The sequence below is a fragment of the Melanostigma gelatinosum genome (genome assembly GCF_949748355.1).
Source record: "Melanostigma gelatinosum genome assembly, chromosome: 16".
NCBI lineage: Eukaryota > Metazoa > Chordata > Actinopteri > Perciformes > Zoarcidae > Melanostigma > Melanostigma gelatinosum.
This window is the reverse complement of record NC_136649.1, coordinates 16,726,618-16,749,833: the sequence shown is the minus strand read 5'-3', so window position 1 is coordinate 16,749,833 and position 23,216 is coordinate 16,726,618. Positions and strand designations below refer to the sequence as shown.

General features: G+C 43.1%; 2 protein-coding genes across 2 annotated transcripts; one reads left to right on the top strand and one right to left on the bottom strand.

The window, feature by feature from the left end:
- Positions 1-3,212: 3,212 nt before the first annotated feature.
- On the top strand, positions 3,213-5,394 carry LOC306790501 (photoreceptor outer segment membrane glycoprotein 2-like; the record flags this gene model as incomplete). Its single annotated transcript, XM_079286824.1, has 3 exons — positions 3,213-3,793; positions 4,587-4,833; positions 5,122-5,394. 3 exons carry the CDS (start codon positions 3,213-3,215, stop codon positions 5,392-5,394), a joined length of 1,101 nt encoding a protein of 366 aa, XP_079142950.1.
- Positions 5,395-6,383: 989 nt separating this feature from the next.
- Positions 6,384-23,163, bottom strand: ubr1 (ubiquitin protein ligase E3 component n-recognin 1; the record flags this gene model as incomplete). Its single annotated transcript, XM_079286376.1, has 47 exons — positions 6,384-8,047; positions 8,202-8,303; positions 8,405-8,575; positions 8,657-8,734; positions 8,824-8,880; positions 8,984-9,092; positions 9,175-9,311; positions 10,209-10,293; positions 10,395-10,542; positions 11,273-11,340; positions 11,442-11,538; positions 11,637-11,692; positions 11,781-11,929; positions 12,024-12,123; positions 12,598-12,698; positions 12,786-12,938; positions 13,078-13,177; positions 13,284-13,492; positions 13,610-13,791; positions 14,100-14,180; positions 14,508-14,611; positions 14,723-14,822; positions 14,936-15,090; positions 15,212-15,260; positions 15,352-15,454; positions 15,545-15,597; positions 15,692-15,816; positions 15,908-15,971; positions 16,059-16,157; positions 16,255-16,320; positions 16,442-16,552; positions 16,662-16,714; positions 16,806-16,986; positions 17,105-17,233; positions 17,354-17,453; positions 17,538-17,695; positions 17,778-17,876; positions 17,963-18,051; positions 18,146-18,253; positions 18,388-18,511; positions 18,607-18,669; positions 18,801-18,939; positions 19,030-19,157; positions 20,242-20,352; positions 20,739-20,817; positions 21,324-21,583; positions 23,119-23,163. 47 exons carry the CDS (start codon positions 23,161-23,163, stop codon positions 7,906-7,908), a joined length of 5,220 nt encoding a protein of 1,739 aa, XP_079142502.1. The 3' UTR covers positions 6,384-7,905.
- Positions 23,164-23,216: the final 53 nt, after the last annotated feature.

Below are 23,216 nucleotides of genomic sequence, written 5' to 3'. Positions count from 1 at the left end.
CAGTGGATGATGCAACGATGCTGCCAGGAGAGACAGGGAGCAGCAGCCCTGGGGCTCAGCAACAACTCCATGGAGGCCTGGGTAGGATGTGACATGACAAAGAGCAGCATTGAAAGGTTTCCGAACATCCATGGCTTAAAAAAAACCTATTTGTTGTTGTCAAGAAATAAACTGGCAATTGTTTCATCGTTCATGAAAGCATGAAAGAGAAGTACACTGTAAATTCATCACTGAGTGGCAGTGGAGCGTTATTCAATCATCAATCATACGCGCTATACTCAAGTGGCCAATTAGTGTCACCTGCAGACCCTTATGGCTGCTGAAACAAGGAAACTAATGTAATCAACAGGCTGGTGAACCGGCTCTTGAGTCGCACTCGTCAGGTTGCACGTGCTCATTTGAATGACTTCAAAGTCAGCAGCTGTCACTCACTTTAGTGTATAAAATAAAGTTTGCTTCTTGGTTATTTACCTTGATGTGTCCGTGATCGAGCATCCACAAGGCCCTGATTTGTTGGGAAAAGCTGGAAGAAATAGTAAAAGTGTGGCAGAAAGACCGGAGGAGGTCATCTTTGCACTGCAGGACGTTCGCCATATCCAGGACAAAGTACATGAGCTGTGATACATATAGGTTAAGAACTAATAACCTGAATCACATATACAGTATGTATCTAGAACAAAGCACAATAGAAGAAAAAGGGATGTACAGTGTGTTCCACAGAACGTGGGCAGAAGTCCCATGATGCCCCACCACTGAACCAGCCGCCCCAGCCAGATGTGTTGCTTTAGGGCCCTGTGCTCTCGGTTCCAGCAGCCACGTCTGTCTGAGGAGCCGAATGCATCCCTGCAGACCACACATGGGACCCCCATCCCTAAAAAAAGAAAGAAAGTTGGAATTCTATCAATTTGTAGTTGACATGTCAAACAGTTAGGACAACAAGGGTTGTGACAAATATCAACCAAACCATCATGCTGTTTAGGTTGTGTGCATTCGGTGTACCGTGCCAGAGGTGGGCTGAACACAAGCTGCCTTCTTGCCCACTGGGCCAGGATGAGCAAGTTCCTCAGTCTCTGCAGCAGCAGAAAGAGCTACGATCCAGAAACATCCACAGGCCCTGGCAGCAGCTGAAACCTGGGAGAAGAAACAATAAATAATGTAAGAAAACAATCCTGAGTGTGTGCTTTGGAATTAAACATTTAAACATAATTGGTAAAGGAACATGTTCTTACAGTGTTAATAACTCCTTTTTAGTAAACTCTGATGTCCTCTGTACCCAGCAGATGAAAGTCAGGAGGATTTGTTCCACATCAGCCTCCCCTGAAGCAATGTATTCATGGAGATGAGATGTTAATGAAACACACTGAATTAATAAAAGAGGGTTTTTGCAAATCGTGTACAGAATTCTAATTGGATGGTAGTGAAATGCTCCTGATGCACCTTCAGCTGTAAGCTCCCGCAGCCAGCGGATGACGGCTCTTATGTTGTTGCTGGCTAACGCCTCGGACCACTGGCCCTCTGTATCCAGCATGATGCCCTCAGAAAAGGAAGTTCACATGGTGGGATCAAAGGACCGTATCTGAAAAGAAAAACAAACGCTGATACCGATGGTTCATCACAGCAAAATACAGAAAGGTTAATCATGAAAACATCCTTAGTACTGTCAGCGTTTTAACCATAACTCATATGTTCTTGTGTGCTGACATAACTTGTGCACTTATGCCTGGAAAACCTCTCTGACATGTTTCCGTAATTATATTAAATTGTGCATGAACATATTAAATTGTGAATGTGGTAGTTATTATTTTGAGAAGCCTCCATAAAGATTTGTTGGATTCTCAATACTTACGTGGTCTGGTGTTCCGGTAGCTCCGTTACGCTTCACTCTTCAGCACAGCGGTCAGTCTTGTGTGTTCGGTCTGCCTTGTGGATTAGCTGACCGGCCCGGTGGTTACGGTAACGTTCTCTTCTTACACAAGCCAATTTGGTACATGTTAATCCACTAATCTCACTCTCAGTTAACTCTCATTGGCTGATTTGCATTCTGGCTGTGAGTGTACCGTATATTATTGTGTGTGTGTGTTGAAATTAAAATTGCCAAACAGAATAGCTAAGACCAGCAGGGATGACAGGATAGCAGGAAATGGACTTCTTAAATGACAGAGGGAGGAAAAGTACTCGGCTCTCTACAGCGTGAATCTTTCAGGCGTTTTGCACTTTTTGGCCACACCCCAGTCAATCTAATAGCAATTTTTTTTTCTCTCACCATTTTCCAAATGTAGTGTTGCATTGTGGACAAAAAACATACTTGGAAAGTAGAGCGATTTACTGTCAAATATCACTTTCCAGAATGTCCAGATGGATGTCTGTCCTCTTTATTTCCTACCACTATGAAAACACACACAAACACAACGGTCATCAACAATTGCTTTCACAGTGCTGGGACAGTCAGATTTGCGTAGGTGGCAGAAGGTGGGTCCAAATCCCTCTCGGACCCAGAGGGTTGATTAATGATTAAGGGGGATTAGGATGAGGTTCAGGACTTCACTACCAGTCTCACTAATGCTGCCGTGGCTGCCTTCATACTATCCGTGTCACTACAACCACTCGCCTTTCTCAGGAATAAATCTGAGGATGTCTGAAGAAAAACAAACTGAAAATGAGGAAAATAATGCCAGATGTTCAGCGGGAATACTGTCCTTGATAAGGTAGGTGCAGTGCACTTCTTGGATTCCGTTTCATTATGCCAGTTATTTATTACATTTTGTTCTGAGCAGCTTTGTTCAGAGAGACATGCCAGGACAACTCTACCTAAAAGAAGAATGGTTTTTTTAAACCAAATTACATCTTGTTAAACATTTCTCAGTTTGTCTCACATGTAGATTGCTTCCAGTTTGCGTACAACTGATCAAATGACAGTGTTTTCCATTCAAAGAAATTGTGCTGTCGTGTGAGAATATCGATTTTTTCCACTCTCTTTTCATAGGTCTGCTGCATCTACAGTGTAACCATAATGCAGCGTAAACAAGATATCGATCATGACTACCAGGCTAAGCTGCTTATGAGAGGACCTTCAGAGAAGTGTACAACCAATCCCCCTCCCCTTGGTCCCCCACACCCCCTGGAGGATAACCAGTTCCTCTCCCCTGCTCTACCTGTGTCCCACCGTTAATCCCCCTTTAGGCTGAAAAGAAAACCTACAGGAGATTTGCACGATGGCGGTCTTGAGACTGAAGTTCACCAAGAACAAGCGAGACAAGCTGGCTCAGGTGCTGTGGATCCTGAACTGGATCTCAGTGTTGACCGGGATCCTCCTGTTCAGTCTGGGGCTCTTCCTCAAGGTGGAGATCAACAAGCAAGGAGAGCTGATGGCTGAGAGGAACGTCCAGCACGTGCCCAACATGCTGATTTCTGTGGGCCTCATCGCCTGTGCCATAAACTTCCTGGGTGGGAAGATCTGCTACGACTGCGTGGACACCACTAAGTTCTTGCGCTGGAAGCTGATCATGCTACCCTACATAATATGCACCTTCTTCTTCACCTTCTGCATGCTAGTAGGGGCTCTGATGTGTTACAGCATGCGTGGGGAGCTGGAGGAGTCTCTGAACCTGGGGCTGACAGACGCCATCAAGTTCTATAAGGACACAGACACACCAGGACGATGCTTCCTGAAGCGAACGGTGGACATGCTGCAGATGGAGTTCCACTGCTGTGGGAACAATGGCTACAAGGACTGGTTTCAAATACAGTGGATCAGCAACCGTTACCTGGATATGTCCCAAAAAGAAGTGGTGGAGTAAGTGCAAACTACAGAATGAGGACACTGAATTAAGAGTATATTCACACTTAAGATGAAGTGGGAAAAAAAGGACAGTATAAACAAAACCTTCCCCTTAATATCGCAACATATGTGTTGGTATAACTTGTTTCATCCTTGATAACTAAAAGAGGCAAAACATTACAAAGAATATACATATTGTAATATAATTTAAACCATAACCATTAACCACAAATTCAACAATAGGTGTCACAATTAACCCGGGAATTAAAAATTTCCAAATGTATACCAAACAGAACAAAATCATGAATATTGCAGCAATCTCTGTTAGAGAGAATAACATACTAAAAAAACTGGTTGAACTTGAGTATCTTTATTTTAAATGTTCTGTTTTGATGCAGACTCAAGTGAAGGAGGAGCAACTATTGGTGGAGATAAAAACTCACCACTAATATGCATAAGAATCCATGTGTATTATGACCTAACATTAGGTATTTAACTGAAAAATGAAGCCCTGAAACACTGACAAAATTGATGTCATAGTGACCCACCGCACACACTAAAACCATAATTTGTGACAATTACTTTTTTTTAAATTCACATAAAGCATAAAGAAATATACATTTGGGATAAGTACAAGTTATAGGGTACTTCACTGCTCTTCTAAAAAGTCAAATCGCCTCTTTTCAGCTATTTTAACGACAAATCCCCTCCCAAGAAATAATCACAGTCCCAAACAATGACACAAGTCCAATCTTTCACACACGGATGCATAAACACGGACCCTGAGCTTCTTTTTCCTGCTTTCTAGCCGACTGAGGAGTAACGTAGAGGGGAAGTACCTGATGAACGGAGTCCCCTTCAGCTGCTGTAACATCGACTCCCCTCGGCCCTGCATCCAGCAGCAGATCACCAACAACTCCGCTCACTTCAACTACGAGCACCAGACGGAGGCGCTGAACCTGTGGATGAAAGGGTGTCGCCAGGCGCTGCTGGAGTACTACACCGACATCATGCAGTCCATCGGCCTCACGGTCCTCATCATCTGGCTGTTTGAGGTGAGGAGAGACAAGTTGATAACAAACAAATGCCCCAATGGTGAAGTTAAAAATTAATTTGTATTACTTCATACTACATTATTATGACTTCTTTTAAGACATCTTGTTGATAAAATAGTATGGCACACTAGTTTTAATGACATTTTTGTAACCTACCATGTTGTGAAAGTTTTTTGAAGTGGACTCTCCTATTGTCCTGTACTCAGATACACATAAAGTACAAATAAGCTACAAAATGTCATCATTTAGTGTGATGTCAGTAAAACGTACCTGCGCGTCTTGTTTTAGCTGTCGGTGTTGACAGGCGTTCGTTACCTCCAGACCTCTCTGGAGAACGTGCTGAGACAGGGCGACCTCAACTTAGAGTCTGACGGCTGGCTGCTGGAAAACAGCTTTATGGAAACTGCCCGCATCAACCTGAACATCATCAAGTGCCTCGGCAAGGGCAACCAGATAGACACCGGCAACAATGGAGACCCCAACATTAACGTTCCCTCCACCTCTAACGCGCACTACGGGCCGGACAATAGGGAACCGAAGGAGATACCTGAAGCCAGTTGACCTCTCGCCGGCCTCAGTGAACAGCATCCCCGAAAGCCCAAGTAAGGGCCTTTAAAAAAACCTTTTGTTCTTACTTGTCAAGAATAACAAATACCTATACAAAGGTGTTTGTGTGTGGGGAAACTAAGGTATATTGTGGATAATATCACACATTTTCTAGTATGATGGGGTAAGATGAAGATAATGCCTTGTTGACCTTTTACAACCATTGTTGAATCAAATGTTTTCCAGACACACGTTCCTGTTTTGATGATGCAAATATCCAAACACCCACCACACATGTACATCATTTGTACATCTGTACTGTAATCGGTTGTTTACAATTCATATATTGTTGCTTGTGTATCACGGCTTTGCCCAAAACAGTTTCTTACACCAGTCAGTTGCAACACTGGAGTGAAAATTTACTTGAAATGTATTTTTTGTTTGACGGAGACAAATTAGCAATGTGGAACAGAAGTTTAAGACCACGTTCTCTGCACGATGTTCTCAAAGTGTGATAGAAAATGCAGTCAAGAGTTTAAAATGACGATAGCAAGAATGGAGGATATTTTTATTAAATTCCACAAATCTAGATGCAGGGTGCTTTGGCCTCAAGTTAATTATTGCAGTATAAGACCTGGAAGAGCAGGAGCTTTACATTAGTTCTGGGTGTTCAGATTACTTTAAGAAACAAAATAGTATCAATGTGATAAATACGTATGTTAAAGCTTTTACATTAGTTAAAATGTTTAAACACAACCAGACAGGAATCTAATTGATTACTCATAACAAGCCATCAGTACAATGGCTCATGTGCCTCAGCAATGCCACCATGGTCTTATCAAAACACCTCAGCCACCTTCGCTAGGATGACCTGACAAAAATGTGACAATAAACCTTCTGTGCTGGTGATGGTCAGCTTTTAGTTTGTGAAGGACTCAAAACCAGTACATTGCAAACGAGGCTACCGTGTCCGTGTTTCAATGATGATCATATTGGCAGGATGTTGTCTGTGGGTCAAAGGAAGTCTGCTTTTTCTGACTTTCTCTTCAGAACGTACAGCGCATATGGCAGCTGAGAAGTCAAATTACAGCTTAAAATATTTGGGGAAATACAGAAACTTGGAGGTTGCTACATTAAAACGTGTGGGTTGATTTAGTTTAAATTCTCGCTGTGAGACATGGAGTTAAAATGCAGGATCGAACATGTGAAATAAAATAATCCTGCTATCTGTAGGTCACCCGGGGCTCTCACTTGATGGATGACGAAATATTGATGATGGAAAATAGAATATTATTTCATTCTATGGGTAGGCAACGAGGAGTCTTATTCCATTACAATGAAACTAATCTAATCCCATAAGACATTACACTGGACTCTGATGGATAGAGGGCACAGGAGCAGTTCATCTGTATAGAGGCTAGTGTCTTTATTTCTATAGCCTGGAAGTCATGTAGTACTGTCAACACATTACATATTCATACTTTTTCCTGAAAAGGAGTAATAACCGAAAAAGATACGATATAGTACATTTCCCTTTCAAATAGAATATTGAAAGGCTTTTTTGGAAATGTAAATTGAATTTGTGTAAAGTGGATTTACCAGCAGATGGTGAAATATGACTAATCTGTCGAGCAACGGTCCCCTTCATAGATTTTATTCATTATAAACATACAGTGGACATCTGATACTCATAATCACTTTGGCCTAATAGGGTTCATTAGTTACAGGGCATATCATAATGCTATATAGTACGGTAGAGATGTTTTATATAACTCACTCAATGATTCTTTCAGGTCAGTGAGGACTTATAACCATGAATGTCAAAAAGTGGATGAACATGATAGCGTCAAAATGTCTGCGTATCCTAAAAAGTATTTATGAATGAAAGCAGGTTACTGTATACTCTTCACAGAATACCATGTTTGTTTTAATACAACTTTGAAAATAATGTATCTTCTATAAATGTGTTATCCATTACATACGCCTCTATATGTGGCTCCATCGTCTGGAGCGTCTACATAGTTAATGGTAAAAAATCAACAATGTGTGAGATCTTTCTAAATGAATGTAACCCTCCAAAACATCATAATAACTTATGACAAATCATATTTTATAAAACCAAAAGAGAATGCAGAAAATTCACAGCATTACTGAGAGAAATCAAATGTATAAACTGATCACTAAAACATGTTGTTGTGTATCTGATGTTTGTCTATATTTGAATAAGACTCTTTGCAAATAACATTACCGTACTCCAGCAGAAACTCCCGACAGCAGACAATCAAATTAAAACAAGGCGACTTGGTTTTGCTCAATACTCTACCCTCCACTATTCATCTCTTGAGTGGCCCACCTCTCTTGACCCCAGCGGGGGTTTCATCAGGGAGGGATTGGCTGCTCAGGCCTCCTTTGATTGTAGGAGGGTGCTTTGTGTGCGTGTGTGTGTGTCTGCCTAAGGAGCACTGGAGCAGGTTACGCTCTATGGCTGTGCTCTTTACTTCCCGTCCACGACAGCTGGCGCAATCATCACAACATCTGCCACTCAAAGGCAAACATAACGTTGACCACCTCCAGACTGCGGGCGATTTCTTCCAGGATGCAATGCTGCTGCCACAGCTGGTTCAGCTTCCTGTAGCGCTCTGGGCAAAGGTGCAATGGATTGCCCCTTCTACAAATTAAAAAGACAGAAGGCCTGACTCATTCAAGGTTTGTCCAAGAAACACACAATACATAGGATATGAGAAATGTCTACATTTGCAATTCCAGGCAGAAGGTTCTTTTTTTTTCAGTTCAGCAGCTGGAAGAGAAGCTATGATTCTTACCCAAGGTGAGGATCAGTCTCCCCATAATCGTCCAGGTAAGGAGCAGGGTATGTGCTTCCTCGAGTCTTACTGGCCATCAGTACAATTTCACACTCTCTTATCCTGTCAACATGAGAACAAACTTCAGTTATGCAGCACGTTTCAAAACAAGACAACATGCGATTCAAAGTCAAAAAATGCTTTAAGGCCCAGAATTCCCCCACCTGAGGAACATGCCCACTCCAGCCCCACAGGTAGCAGCGTGGGCAGTGCAAGCTCCCACATCTTCTCCATCCAGCTGGCTGAGACAGCAGGAGCTCTGAGAGCACAACATGGCCCCACAAAACAGGCACAAGGTCGGGTGCTTCCGGTCATCATCCGTAGATTTGGGACACCTGAGGAAAAGTAGAGTGGACAAGTGGCGTGAACATCTCGAGCAGACTTTCCACTGAAAGAACTTTAATCTCCCCACTTACTGGAAATGGCTGGCTTGATTGAGGAGAGCGCTGTAATCCTCAGGAAGATCAATCAAACGATTCCGTCTCCTGGGGTATCTGTAGAAAGAGGATATCGATCAATAATTAGGAGCTGATTTATTACAAGATAAAAGTGGGACTGAAGTAATACGAAGGCCAAAGTCTACCTGACGGTCTGACTTTTGCCTTTCAGTGCTTTGGTTACAGCTGGACTCCCACACCACCTAAGGAAGAAAAAGCATAGTCATGAAACTGCCCACCTCACCAGTAAATATGAAAAGACCACCGATCAAATGCTTTGACCGTGCCTCAGTGTTTATCACTTACCTTTTCAGCAGTGGAGTAACAGTGTCTCTGTGCTCCTGGAAGAGCTGGAACACATTGGAGGGCAGTGCCAAGTAGCTGCATAGCGCCTCCATCTGGCCTTGTGAGCCAACTGCAAGAAACCGAAAATGTTTATCTTGAATTCATTAAATCATCATATGTAGTATGTTACAATGATAGAATACTTCACCTACCAGTAGTACTACAGAGCTCCTCTGGAGGATGTACCCCTGTAAGGCAATTAAAGAAGAGAGCGGCGCAGCGCAGGAAAGGTTCAATTCCTCTCTTCACTCTTTCTGCCACAGAGATGCCGGACACATCTGGAATCGGCCTGATGAGCAAACCACAGAACAATCTGTCAAACAAGCTGTTACATTACCGAGTACATCTCTGAGAAGGCAGCATGGAAAACAAGAAGCCTCGACAACAAGCAGTAATGTTTGCCTCTACTGAGAGGACTTACAAACAGGCGAGGTCGATTCCTGTCAAGTTTGATTATGAAGCAGGCTAATAAAAAATAACCCAACTCTGCTCCCAGCACTCGGTGAAAACATCTGCAGACTGTGGTCAAGGAGAACACCGACGGTGGAGCTTCAACCCCAGTGGGACAGCTTTTAGCAATGGCTTCTATATTTAATTGTTGTTTATTTGTCGAGAGCTGCCATTTAAAGTCCAAATCACAAATGTATATTTGGCCATCATTTGGTTTCAGGTCTGATATGAACCTAGGTTTTCAGAAGGGGAGGCCAGGGAAGAGGAACAGTCAGAAACACCTGACAAATCAGAATGGGTGGATAGAAATGCAGATTTCAAACAAAACAAAGCCATGTGCCACCATGCAGCTTACATTACACACACACTCTTTCAGCAGCAGCATGATGACTTAATGGACATTTAACAAGATGAATTCTGAGCTTAGTAGTGTGACCTTTATACAAACATGAAGCTTCCCTCCAATAAGGAAAAGAGAAATCCATCAATGTCTTTTAAATTCCACAATCAAGGCATCAGAACACATGACCTCTTCATCTAGTTAATATTATGTTCATGAGTTTTGAGCTCAAAAGAATTACATATCTACTTGAATGATTGTACTGCCAGAGAATCCAGTCCACACTACACGCAACTGAACTAATCCACAGATGTTATACTTGATATTTTAACCATATAAGCATTCTGCTAATGTATTTCACCTGATAAACAATAGGATGATGAGAAACACTTGTACCTTTCAGTGTGTTGTGACACTGAAGTGTAGAGCTCTGCTGCTGCTTTCGACTCTTCCGTCTCCTCTCCAGCTACTGCAGGAAAATCTAGGTAGGAATGACGCCGTGATTTAATCCTCCTCGATACTGCACAGCTTTCTGCAGTAGTTCAGTCAATGAACCAGAAGGTATGGTGTTGTGGTTCATACCTGTAGAGGAAAGGAGGACCTGCAGCATGTGAGCCATGGTGACCAGATGAAGGATGTGCAGGTGGTTGTAGGCAGAGCTGACAGCAGACGGCTGTAAGTCGACAGCCTCCTCCTGATATAGTGCCGGTATAGACAACACCAAGCCCACCTGACAAAACACGCAACACATACACCATTAACAAACAATAACTATCATAACCACTAATCCTCAACAGTTATATTTAACAGAACGTGTTGAGAGATGAGGACAAGAAGTGTTTATAGTGAATGAATTTGTTAATATTCTGGTGGAACGTTCATATTGGGCTCTTAAATCGTTTATTTTCGGTGCCCTCAGTTCGGATTGGAGTGGGTATGTTTGGTCGAAAGATTTGTGTTTGGTCTCGTAGTGGCGTTTCACATTGGCGCTTTTAATAATGGCCACGGTCTCTGAACATATGAGACAGAGAGGTTTTATAGCGCCAGCAGGAAGAATGAACAAATACGAGTCTGTCCATTCTTTGTTAAAAGCCGTTTTCGAGGTCCACTTTTCTCTTTTTAGAGCACGCCATGTTAACTTGCTTCTCCGACTTACTTACTTCTCTCACTGCGTCTCCCACCTGTCTGCGTAATCTCACTCGACTCACCATGCATTTTGGAATAAACATTACCTGTAGATTGGCTGAGTAGCGTCACGTGATATTATTTACAATGCATGTAATTGGTCAGTGTGTTTCCTGAACGAGTGCCGTAAAGGCCAGAAAAGCTGCGCAGGTTAAAACGGAAGCGCTCCGCCAAAATGTATAATTCTCAATTATACATCTGGGTCCGGATAGGACAGCGTCCGGATCCGGACCGCGGCCCGCATATTGGCGACCCCTGCTTTAGGGGGAACCTACCAGAAGATGGAAGAAGTCCACCTCCAGAAGAGAAGGGGTGTTCTTTCTGCCCATGGCCGGTAGCAACACTGGCGAAAGAAATTGCAGTTATGACCACAAGGCAAATGGACAGCAAGCTGTACAATAATATCCAATAAATAAATGTATGTATTCCTAAATGACCACTTACCCCCCAACATGTCGTTAAAGTGCCTCTGAATGACGGCCTGGGAGCTCTTAATTCTCTGAGCTGCTGAAAACTGAACAATTGCCTTCAGACCTGCAAGCTAAAAAAAGAATCATTTGAATAACTGATGTCTGAGCAAGTCAAACCAAAACAATTACACATTACATGCATTATGTTAACTTTTCATGTTTGTCCTACCTGTCTGTTTTGTAAGGACCCGAAGAGTGACTTGCCCTCTTCCTGCAATATGTTTTCTGTAAAGACATGCAAACATATTTAGAGAATTGCAAAAGCATGACAAGGGGCAGATTGACAGAACAAGCCTCATAACGCTGACTGTACCTATGGCCTGAATAGTGAAGGCACATGTGTTCCAAACCATGAGGGGCACGCGTGGGCACAGCTCATTGGGTGCCGTCTGCATCCCCACCCTGTGAACTGTGGTGGCACAAACAACCAGCATCTCCACCACGCTGTCGGAGAACTTCCTCCTAAAAACAACCAGACGCAGAGAATTCAAACTGCTGTATCATGGGAAACAGAGACCCGAGGAGCAGTGTAGGAGGAGCTGACAGTTCCACTCACGGCTCTTGTACTCCATAGCTCAGAATGGATCTGAAGTCCGTCTGGCCCTCTCCACACAGCCCCGTGTCCCCATCGACACTACTGCTCTCGGTGTTGCAGTCTGCACAAGAGAGAGAAAATCATCATTTATCTCATGTCACACATGTCAACAACGAGGCATTTAATGGTACTCGTTAGTAACTATAGAAGCAAAAGAGCTGATATCACACTGAGGTAAGCCGCTGTCAGCCTCCATACGCTCTCTGCACACAGTCTGTTTTCAAAGACGGTTTGCTGCTAAATAAATCTCTTTCTCTGCAGCTACTTTACAGTAAAAACCTGTCATCAAATAAAGCTAATTATAGCTTTTTATTGTGAAGTAACTGCAGGGTTGAGTTCACATTAAAGGCATACTAAGATATCAAAAAGCATTCACATACGAGTCTGCGAGGTTTGATGATGCTCCGCATCTATATTTGGACATTTTGTGCAGGTTTTCCACTATTTCAGTTAAACAGTTCCTGTGCCACTGCTGTTCACCCAACCAAAGATGTGCAATCATTGTATGAGTATGTAATCGAGTATGTCTTCTTACCATTTTCCTGAGTGACTGACTTGAGTCCTCTAATCCTGGCGGCGAGGATCTGGATCCAGCGAGGCAGGGTCAAATGCTGTCCAATTATCTCTGCATTCTCACTGTATAGAAGGAAAACATATTCACATAACTTCTATACAATTAATGATCCATTGCAGATTGGCCTGAAGACAGTGAACTGGACTTACTAGTTAAACATCAACCTTTCAAACGGGATGAGAGGGACAACAGTGTTGCACAGAGACTTGCACAGGGGACACAAGTACTCTCCATTCTCCAGGTCGATGATCAGCTCAACATGGAGCCGGTTCCTGGTCATATTCTGAACAGCCTCAAAATATCTGAAAAATACAGAGAACACCACCTTAATGGCAAATTACCTGTCAACTGTACCTGCAAGTGGACCACACACACACACACACACACAGGGGGAGAACTGACAGAATAATAGTTAGCAAATGTGTTCTTGTAATAACTCACTTTTGCCAACATGTGGCATGCATGACATGTCCACAGCTGCCAGTGTGGGTTCCAACAGCCAGTTCAGGAGGCATGAAGAGGGGATATAACGTCCCTGTCCCTTTAAGGGATAAATACAATGCACATATGACTCAGATGAGTCCCCCCCCCCCATCAAATTACAGTTGTTAACGATGCAATGGATTGATTCGTGGATGAAGACTGACCATCTGCTCTATTGGTCGGTATCCTCCCTCTGCACTGTGTCAGCACTGTGGACCTCTGGACACACGCAGTCAGTACCATGGCTGCAGCCTGGGCCGCAACCTCCTGTTCTTCCTGGCAAAGAATGCAGGTGAGCACCTCCCTCTCTGCCGGAGAGGACCCTCGGTGGGGCCCGATGGCTACACGCAGCTCCGTGTGCTCCATGGCACAGCTGGAAGAATAAACATAACCCAAACTAGAATTTGTCAAATGAATTTGGCTTGGATTTTTATCGCAAGCCAGCTAAGCACACCCATGGATATGTTGTTTGTTTTTTTTGAATGGTCACCTCTCAGTAGTTGCAACAGGCTCTCCCTGTGTCCCGCTCTCTGGCATGTTGTCATACAGCATCTTGTTTGACTCAATGAAGTTTTTCTGCATTGCAGACATCTGGGCCATAATCTTCTGCCGGTGGAGTTTGGCTGCCTCGGCCTTCCTTTTGCGCTCGGCTTTCTCTTTGTCCTGAGCACTCTGGAATAACAACAAGTCAGACCGTGAAGACACACAATGCAACTAAGTTTTTGTTATTTCCTAAAATTTCATGACGGACAGCTACATTGCTATTCATCAGATCCTTTAAGGAAACCGAATAATTGTATATTTGATACTTTTGTAAATGTATTTATTTTTTGAGACAATGACATGAGGCTCTTTCTTTCTGTTATTTCATCTGCACCCATTCAACTGCCAAAATGGCACAAGCAAAAGTTAAGTAGAGTCAATTATATCAGATAAATGCTCTTTTTTTTTTTTTTATCCATCATTCATGGTTCTTTTACCTCTTCTGGCTTGGTTGTATCCACACTCATGGAGGTCGTTGGACTGGACTTCTCTCTAAGGCACTTGACAATCTCAAACATCTAGCCGAAAAACAGTCATACAAGATAGTGTCGTTAACTGGAAAATAAATGTATCACTCTCACACGCACACACCCCCACACACATCTTCTTTTGTTGTTGTTGATAATGTATTGTTATATATCATATATTGTTAAAATACTTTCCCATCAATATTACATAATCATATCTTATGTAAATTACTTTTGTGTTCTCTATAATAATGTGAAATTTTAATTATACAGGTGAAGGCTTTAAATAAGCCCAGTGGGTTTAAACTAAACTAAAATCAGTCTAGATAAATGATATAAACTGTTATGTGATGCACATTGTATATTTGAATATTCTACCTGTAGAACCCATTTAACCATGTCCTTTTGAGCCTCCAGGGAAGGAACAGTCTTAATCTTGGACAACAGGAGGAAGACTGACTTGCCGTGTTCTGAACCAATTCCTGGAAGAACAGAAGAGACATTTATTTCCCAAAATCAAACCAATTTATAGCTTTGAGAATTATGATAAATAATAAGTAAGCTGTACACAAAACAATGAAGGTTTCACTCACTGCGGGCCTTGAGGCTGAAATCAAAGGCCACTTCCTCCATCGTGCTCTCCTCAAGCTGCGTTTTCTCTTCAAGCAATGCCTGACCCATCAAGTGCAGGGCCTGTGTGGTAAATGCATGCACTTAGTTACCGCAAGGGGTTTGAGTCATGAAAGTCAAAGGCCGAGCAAGGTAGACTCTGTAAAGGAAGCAAAAGAAATAGATGTGTCGTCTACCCTCTGGATCATAGCTTCTGTCCAGTGAGTCGCCCGGTCCTCTGCAGCTCTCTGCAGGGTGTGTCTCAGGATGTGGATGATAATGTCACAGCTGAGCAGACGCACTATGCTGGAGAAAGCTGGGCAGAAGGCCGGGGGCATCGGAGGACGCAGAGCTGAGGGTAAAATAAGAACGCAGGGGGAATGTTAGTCGAGCTGATTCATTAGCAGTTGGAGTACAGATCAGTACATCTTGGAGCTGTGCAGCGGGCTGTGCAGAGCAAAGACATTGATCACCTTTATCATGGCCTTCGTGAGTCCTCCTCTTCTTCTGAGACTCTTCTGCCTGCAAAGAGTAAAACATGAGAATGAAATGAGGAACGTTCAACATAAGCGTGTCACATTAATGGAAAAGTGGTGTTGAGACATTGCATTACCTTGCTGTGCTGTGATCGTGAATAATGGTAGAAGAACGGGTTGAAGTCTACCAGACGCTCTTTTTTTACTCCGTACAGTCCATGCCCGGAAACTCCCGGTTTTCTAAAAACAGAAGTAGAATAAACGGATTAAATTCGCTCTGAAAAGATGATCAAGATAAAACTCAATCGCTCTTTCACAGTATTTACATACTTGAAGGTGGCAACTTTGGTAATAACAGTCTCCAGGCCTGTTTCATGGCTCTCCTACAAAGAAAACATTTTGAACTCGTTTTCCAATGATTATTCCCTCATAAAAGCTAAGAAATGAACTCGTTAATTTAGACCGTGTGTCGCTTACGTTCTCCGGCAGACCCTTGACCAGGCTACTATGAGCCATGGGATCAATGCACAGCAGGTGGATAACCTCCCTCATGGTCACATCCTCTTTGGTCACCTGACTGATACCGGGGACGTAGCGCTCACCTGGAAACACAACACTAGTCAGACACTACAGTATGGTTCCTATTCAACCAACTCAATTCCTAAGCTTGATCAGTAGAATGTGACACTGTACCAATGACGACGATAAGGAGGTACAGCATCTCTTCTGTCAAGCGGTTCCACTGTATCAGTTCATCCTGCAAATTGTGTTGCATTTCATCACTAAGTAGATCATTTAAATGACAACTTTTTTAATTCTGAATGATTATTGGGGTGTTACTTGCCTGGTCTTTGTTTGTACTTCCTTTAAAATAATCAAAGAGCTCAAATCTCAACAAGACCAGCATGAGGAAGTGGTTGGGGTCCATTTTGGAAGCAGCTATCTGTAAACAATTTGTATAGAGAGCCATATATCACCACATTATGTGTATATATATTAACAAATCGCGAAGACTTTCTTTATGTCTGATTGCCACCAACCTGGAGCATGAGAATGTCCTTATCATACATCTCGTCCCTGCATTTTACATCCTGATAGTAGTAGACCTGATCATGTGAAGAAAACAATTAATTTACTTGTCATTTGTTAACAGAGCATAGCACGTAACAAAACAGAGAGCATACAGAAGAAAAACAAAGCCTTGAACAGCCAAATAATGCGGTATACCTGGCTGACCAATGAAATCCCGTTTCTCCGCCACATTTCAGCCGAGACCTGTGCAGCCAGCACCACACAGCGCAGAGGATGCTCTGCCAGGAAGGTGTGGTCAAAGAGCTCCTGCAACAGACAGATAATAACTCTGTAACGCCTGCAGTGGAAGTTAAGACGGCACACACTGAATACTTAAAGCTTAGGAAACATATAGAAGAGTTTTCATGTCACTTACAGGATCATCCAGACGTTCAACTGCCCCCGTTCTGCACAGGAGTACATACAAACCTACGGATCACAACGTACAGAGTAGTAAGTTCACACAGTGACAGAAGAATACCAATAAATCACTAAGCTCCTCAAATATGAGCTCTCCTACCAGCCAGTAGCCTGGAGATGGGCAGATGTATGCTGACTGGCTCGTGAGACACTTTGTAGGGACGGACATGGAGGACGTGCTTCGACATGAAGTAGTTAGTGGGCTCCTTATGGAAGGGCTGGTTATTGCACTGCATCAGGACTCTGTGGCACTCTTCAAATGCCAGCAGCAAGATCTCATCCTGAAGGGGCAAACAAGCAATAATTGAGGGAGGGGGGGGGGGGGGGGAGTTATAGTTATACTCTCTCTGTTTGTGGGAGAACTCCATTGTTTGACAGACAAATTGCATGACAACTCACATCAGAGGAACACCAGTCTTGAAACATAGCAAGAATGTGGCGAAGCTGGATCTGAAGAGAGAAGCCGGCCTCCCACTCTGGCTCTACCGCAATGTGTTGACCAAACTGGCGCTTCACTTCCTCCATTCCCTAATATCAGAAGTCAAAGAAGAAATAAGGTCAGGGTGTCAAGTTACCATAAGCTGACGTAACGGCCCTGGTATTGCACACTACCCAAGAATTAACCAGGGTTGAGAAAATTAAAATGACCTGCATGCATCTGAGAAGCCCAAGAAAGACTTTGAATCCCTCCAAGAACTCTCTCCGCAGCTCTTCAGTCCATATTGAGGGTTTACTGATCAGAATATACCTGAGAGACACAAGTCACACCTTAGATAAAGACACAAAAAGTGAAGAAATAAGAGTTAATTCAAGTTGTTGCCAGTTTACTGACCTGAGGTCGTGGAAGATGATCTGGATGCGTGAGAACTTGTCGGAGTTGTAGCCGAGGAAGAAGAAGCGATTGTTGTTATCCAGATGTTCACGCAGCAATTCCATGACTGTACCGACTATCACTTTAATAACATTGCCCTCTTCGATGAGTTGTCTGGCCTAGAAGAGGAAGAGGAATGTGAGGCCATAGATAGATGTTAAGGCACTGATGTACACGGCTCGAACAACAAACAGCCCTTACCAATGTGGGTACAGTGAATATCTGAACAGACAGAGCAGTGATGGATATGCTCCTCTCATGGTCATCAACAATGAAGTCCTTTTGCAGCTGCGTATAGTACTGAAAACACAAAGATGGAGGATTAGCATTAGTTTAAGCAGGTGAAAGACTTGCAAAAAAATGTAAAACATTCCCTCCTTTTTTACCTTTGTAAACTCAATTGCAAAAAGCCTCTTGAACTCGGTCTCCATTAGCATGCTACAGAAGATCAGTTCGTGTACTATCTTGCGAGCTCCTTGAGGAAATCAGAGAAACACCTTCATGTTAGTGACATTTGGAATCAAGTTGAAATTAAGCGTGTACTGAAAATCAAGCTCAGGCGTACGTGCCTTTGTACATCCTGCCATCGTGCAGCATGAGTCTGCTGATGAGGCACGGCCGGTCTCCGTCTGCATTGGCCTCTAGGGCCACCTGACAGAAGGCCTGTCTGAAGCCCACTGCACAAGACACACACATATAGGTTCCCCAGTCACATGACATGTTTTCTAAAGATGGCACACATGGAAGGTGCACAATCAATAAATAAAGCTAAGTTTGTGTGGTGCAAGTATGGCGACAACAATGGCCGCACCTGAGTAACCGATGACCTTTTGGAACCAGGGGCCGAGGCGCAGAACAAAGGTTTGATGAGCCATGACTGCTGCGTGAAGGATCTCCACGCGTAGTGGCTGCAGGGAAATGTGCTCGGAGTTGGACTGCAACACAGCAGTGAAGTGTTTAGATTTAGAGCTCACTCAACAATTTAAGACTAAACCTTATTCTAAATGTCTGGTATCCCACTGCTGTTTACCCTGATGAGATCTCTTGCTTGCTGACAGGAACGAAGGGTCCCTCTCTTTACTGCCCGCCGACCCTGTGCGACAGTCCACAAAAAAAATCACAAAATAGCATAACCTGCAATGGATATGATGACTGCAATTATGGAATTCAAATCATGACAGTGTTGTAAAGGAAACGTGACAAGCAAACACAGCCATAAAATACCTCTTTGTCAATAAGTGCTGTGTGTGTCTGAGCTTCAGCCTGATCACAGTTAACAGAACGCTGCAGGGTGTAGATCACATGGTCGTACGAGTGGTGCTCATCATTGTACAGTACACAGTAGTATGCGTTGTCTTTTGCCCTGCACAGATAGGTGAATACAATGTCACGGTTAAAATTGTGTCCTTTGCATATGAATTTATGTATATGCATGCGATTAGACGGGCCATACCGGGGCTGGAGCTCCGCTGACAGCTCGAGGTTCTCCTCCCACACCAAGAAATCTGTGGCGTAGTGCAGCAGTATCCGGAACAGCCTTTCAGCGCGGCTATATATGTCTGGCTCCAACACACACTCATCCTGTACAAAATGAGACAAACACACAGGACTCACATTTCTGAGGACACAACTATAACTCTCAGGAAGTCTCTTGCTCCGTAAGGAACATTCTGGAAACACTTTACAGAAACTATTATTTAGTGACACCTAATTTGAACCTGGATTGATCAAAGTGAAAAAGTGTTCCAAGATTAAATGTGTTGCAATCACCTTTACTAATTCCCTATTTCCTGTGTCACCAGCACTAACTCTACGACATGACAAGAAGTGGACTAAATGTTTTCCTGACTATGAGCTTAACAGGCAGCTGACCCTGTGAAGTTTATACATCAAATCCCCCGAGAGCAAACATTCCACATAGCAGCTAAGTATTTCATACAAATGTCTGACATTTAACACACAAACCAAAGATACATTGTGTCGGTGTATGTGTCACACGGCTGTGTGAGAACAAGCACTGGAATCTACCACAATCTAACCAAGAAGAAGTCTGAAACGGCATGATGGCTTTTCATGTTCAGTGTGGAGATGCGTTCATGGTCCTCTGATGCTTGTAAAGCACAGGTTCAGATCTGGTGTCGAAAACACAAAGCAGCAATCCAGACTGGTGCTAGTGACGGCTCTGTTAATAGGAACACCTGCTGTTTACGGAAAGTGCCACAGAGCCGTCAAGCTGTACATCTGCTCAAAGCCCCTGAGCAGGATCTTATCAGAGAAAAGCCCTGATCAGCAAAGAAAGGCCTGACAAACACTTGCTGAGCAGTACAATCAACCACCATGTGTCCAGCTGTAAACTGAATACTGCACAGTTATAAGTAATTGTGGAAATGCTGCTTTCAACCAGTCAGTTCGACAACTGTTTTCCACCAGCTCTTAGTCGCCCTCCCAATCTCTGAAGCTGGTTAAAATGTGTTATATGTTCTCAGTTGCTACAGGTCAACAAACTGCTTTTCTTTCTCATTTCCGGATCCAAAACCACAGCCAAGAGAGCAGCTTCCAGGACTAAGATAGGAAAATAAGCAGTCTGGGGTTCAGTGACATAGAATGGGACAAGTACGCCCCCCACCCTCCAACGTCCCTCTTTCCACTCTATTATGTAACTCACCGTTACCATGGCAGTGGCTGCCCCAGGGTCATGTTTGGAGCAACAGGGGCCGATCTTCCAGGCTTCTACATCCCCACAATCACAGAAGCCCCCGCCTGATGACGCGTGCATCTGGAAACAATGTACATATGGTTTATCACTAATGGAGAGTAATGTGTACACACAACAGTAATCAAGTTGTTCAAGTTGTGGGAGTTTGAACATGAAAGGCCAAAAATAAGGCCAATAATAATGGATGAATTAATCGTAGATTTGAATGGATCTGTTGTGTTTTTCTCCCAAATCTTAAAGGGCACACAGAATAGTCCAAGTTGACATTACAGCTCACTGTGCACAGGAGGGAATCATAGTAACCAGTGAGCCCATTTTGAAATCTCAGAACATAAATCCAATGGAGGACGGATTTTCTATTATTCACAATTATCAAAAGGAGGAAGAAGCTGACAGCGAGCCCTCAAAATCCCCCCAAAAAACATGAAGATTATATTGACACCAACCTTGTAACGATGGCCTTTGTGCACGCTGTCCTGGAAGCAGTCCATGCACAGGACACAAGTGGGATCTATTGCACAATCCCTGCAATACATTGTACATGATTTGTTACCTGGTGTCGCAAATGAAAATAAACATGATCTGAATTATAAAGGAAAGTGTTCTTTAAGTCTGTAGAACATGATGTGTAGGTCAGGGCATCTCTGCAGCACAAGAATATTCACTTACAAATGGTATTTTGACACGTTTTGCCGTAAAACAAAAACTGCTAGAATGCGTTTTTGATTTAAAAAAAATCTCTGCAAAACTAAAACCTATTGAGGCCAAACTATTCCTTAAAAATACCACGTATCCACGTATATATATTGCTGTCTTTGCACTCTGTGGGTTTATACTCGGGGCAGAGTACTGTGGAAATACCATTTGATATCTACATTTCATGCTTCAATGTCAGCAACAACCAAAACAAGTATTCTTTGATGTAGATATTGATATGAATCATCCAGTATTTAAAATGACTTTTAGGAGCAAATACATATCTAGTATTTTATCATAACTACTACTATTAAGACCAGAGGATCTATTCAGACCTGCAGGAGTAGACCGTCTCTCCCTCTTTGAAGACGCGGCCACAGAGCTGGGAGGAGGCGCTGCCCTGCTTGAGCTTCTCCAGACCCTCCTGAGGATCCTCTCCGAACAGGAAGAACTCCAGAGGGTGGAAGAGTCGGCTCTGCATCAGCTCCTCTTCCTCTTGAGGGCTGGACTCCTTCTTCAGGCAGAAGATCTGCGGCACCTGCTCCTTCAGGTAGCGGAACAGCTCCGCCCTGCTGTCTGCAGCCTCCAGCCATTCCTGCAAGGTAACCGATGAGGGCATGACTGTTTTTCAGTGACTCACATCTGTCCCCGCCCAGTGATTCATAACCACATTTATAAGTCACAGTGATACATATTAACTTCAGCAAAGAATCATCTTTAATAATCAATTAAAACTTAAAATCGTTGTTTAAGCGCAATTGAGTAAAATTAAGGAGATGAAATCGTTTGCAATAAAGGCAGAAATATGTTATTTGAATGACTGCTGATGCTCCCATCAAGCAGCGCTTTCAATTAGTTTTGTCTTTAGAAATCGGTAGTGAGGAAACGTGCACCACAACCAGCCTGGCATCAAAGTGGAAAATATTAGGTAAGAAAGAAAATGACCAACCGATTTATAAACAACTTCTCAATAACTTACGTCATCATTCAGGAATTAGTCACCCTACTTCCTCCTGATGTCTGCCAAATTACTGAAGCTCACTTCCACACTTACTGTACCGGCTGGCAGCTGGATGAAAAGCACCATGTACACAGGGTATCGTTTACTGTTGGAATTGTCATACCTAACTAACTAATATTGGTACCATATATAAATATACTATATTATACAGCATAGAGCACAAGTCCAAAAGAGTGGAACTTTGGATGCCATTAATAAAATATTGAATAAATGTCTGGAAGGTGATCTTTGACAATTCATTGTTTTTAGGCCTAAATGAGGAAGCGTGAATGGCACATGGAGGGACTTCTTTACCTATAAAAAGGGTAGAACCAGCAGACCTAGACAATACCTTCTTCTTTGAACCCCCTGAGGAAAGGGTAAACTGAAACATGTAGTAGTTTAACATGATATAAATAGTTTTACAGTACTCAAAGCATGAATTGTCTACCCTAAAGTTGAAACGGGTGGGTGAAACACGCATTCATACTGGCAGCTGTAGTCGCATATGCACATTATACATACCTGGAGGCTAGAGTTACACTAGATATCAAAACGTTTTATAATGCTGGTTCTGCGAGACAAGACACGTGTCACACTGTAAAATACCTAACGTTAACGTAATAATAACATATTTCACTGTCACGCTGCAACAACGTATTGGTCAGTAGCTTACGATTGACAAAACGTTGCAGGCGTTTGAGGTGGGAAAGCAGCCAACAATGGTGTTCAGAGTGTTCAAACTCGTGAAAAACTCATGCTGAAGCGCTATGGACAAAGCGACAATCAAAATACCACAGGTTGGAGATTAAGACACTACGAACAAACACCTCCATGGCATACTTCCCCGACTGTGTTGAGAACTCTTAACGAGTACTGACAACTAAACCAGCTAAACACACTCACTGTTGATAGTCACTAAATATCGTAGCCTCTGCAGGGACATTTTAAACGTTTAACGCTAGGTAGCTAGCACAGGAGCTAACCGCGGATGCTAGCCTGGGAAGTAGATGCCCTTTAACGGCCCGGTCAGACTATTTGTTCATATAAACTAACACATTTTACGACTGCGTTTTGTCCCCGAGTCTCAATAACCACTGAGAGACATGTTCGCTGTGTGAAAATCATACCTTGCTGAGCTCCAGTCCGTCTGGGGATTTCTCACCCTCCGCCATATTCCATTTGCCGTAAAGGAGGAGGTGTCACTAGGAAACTGTTCCACTTGAAA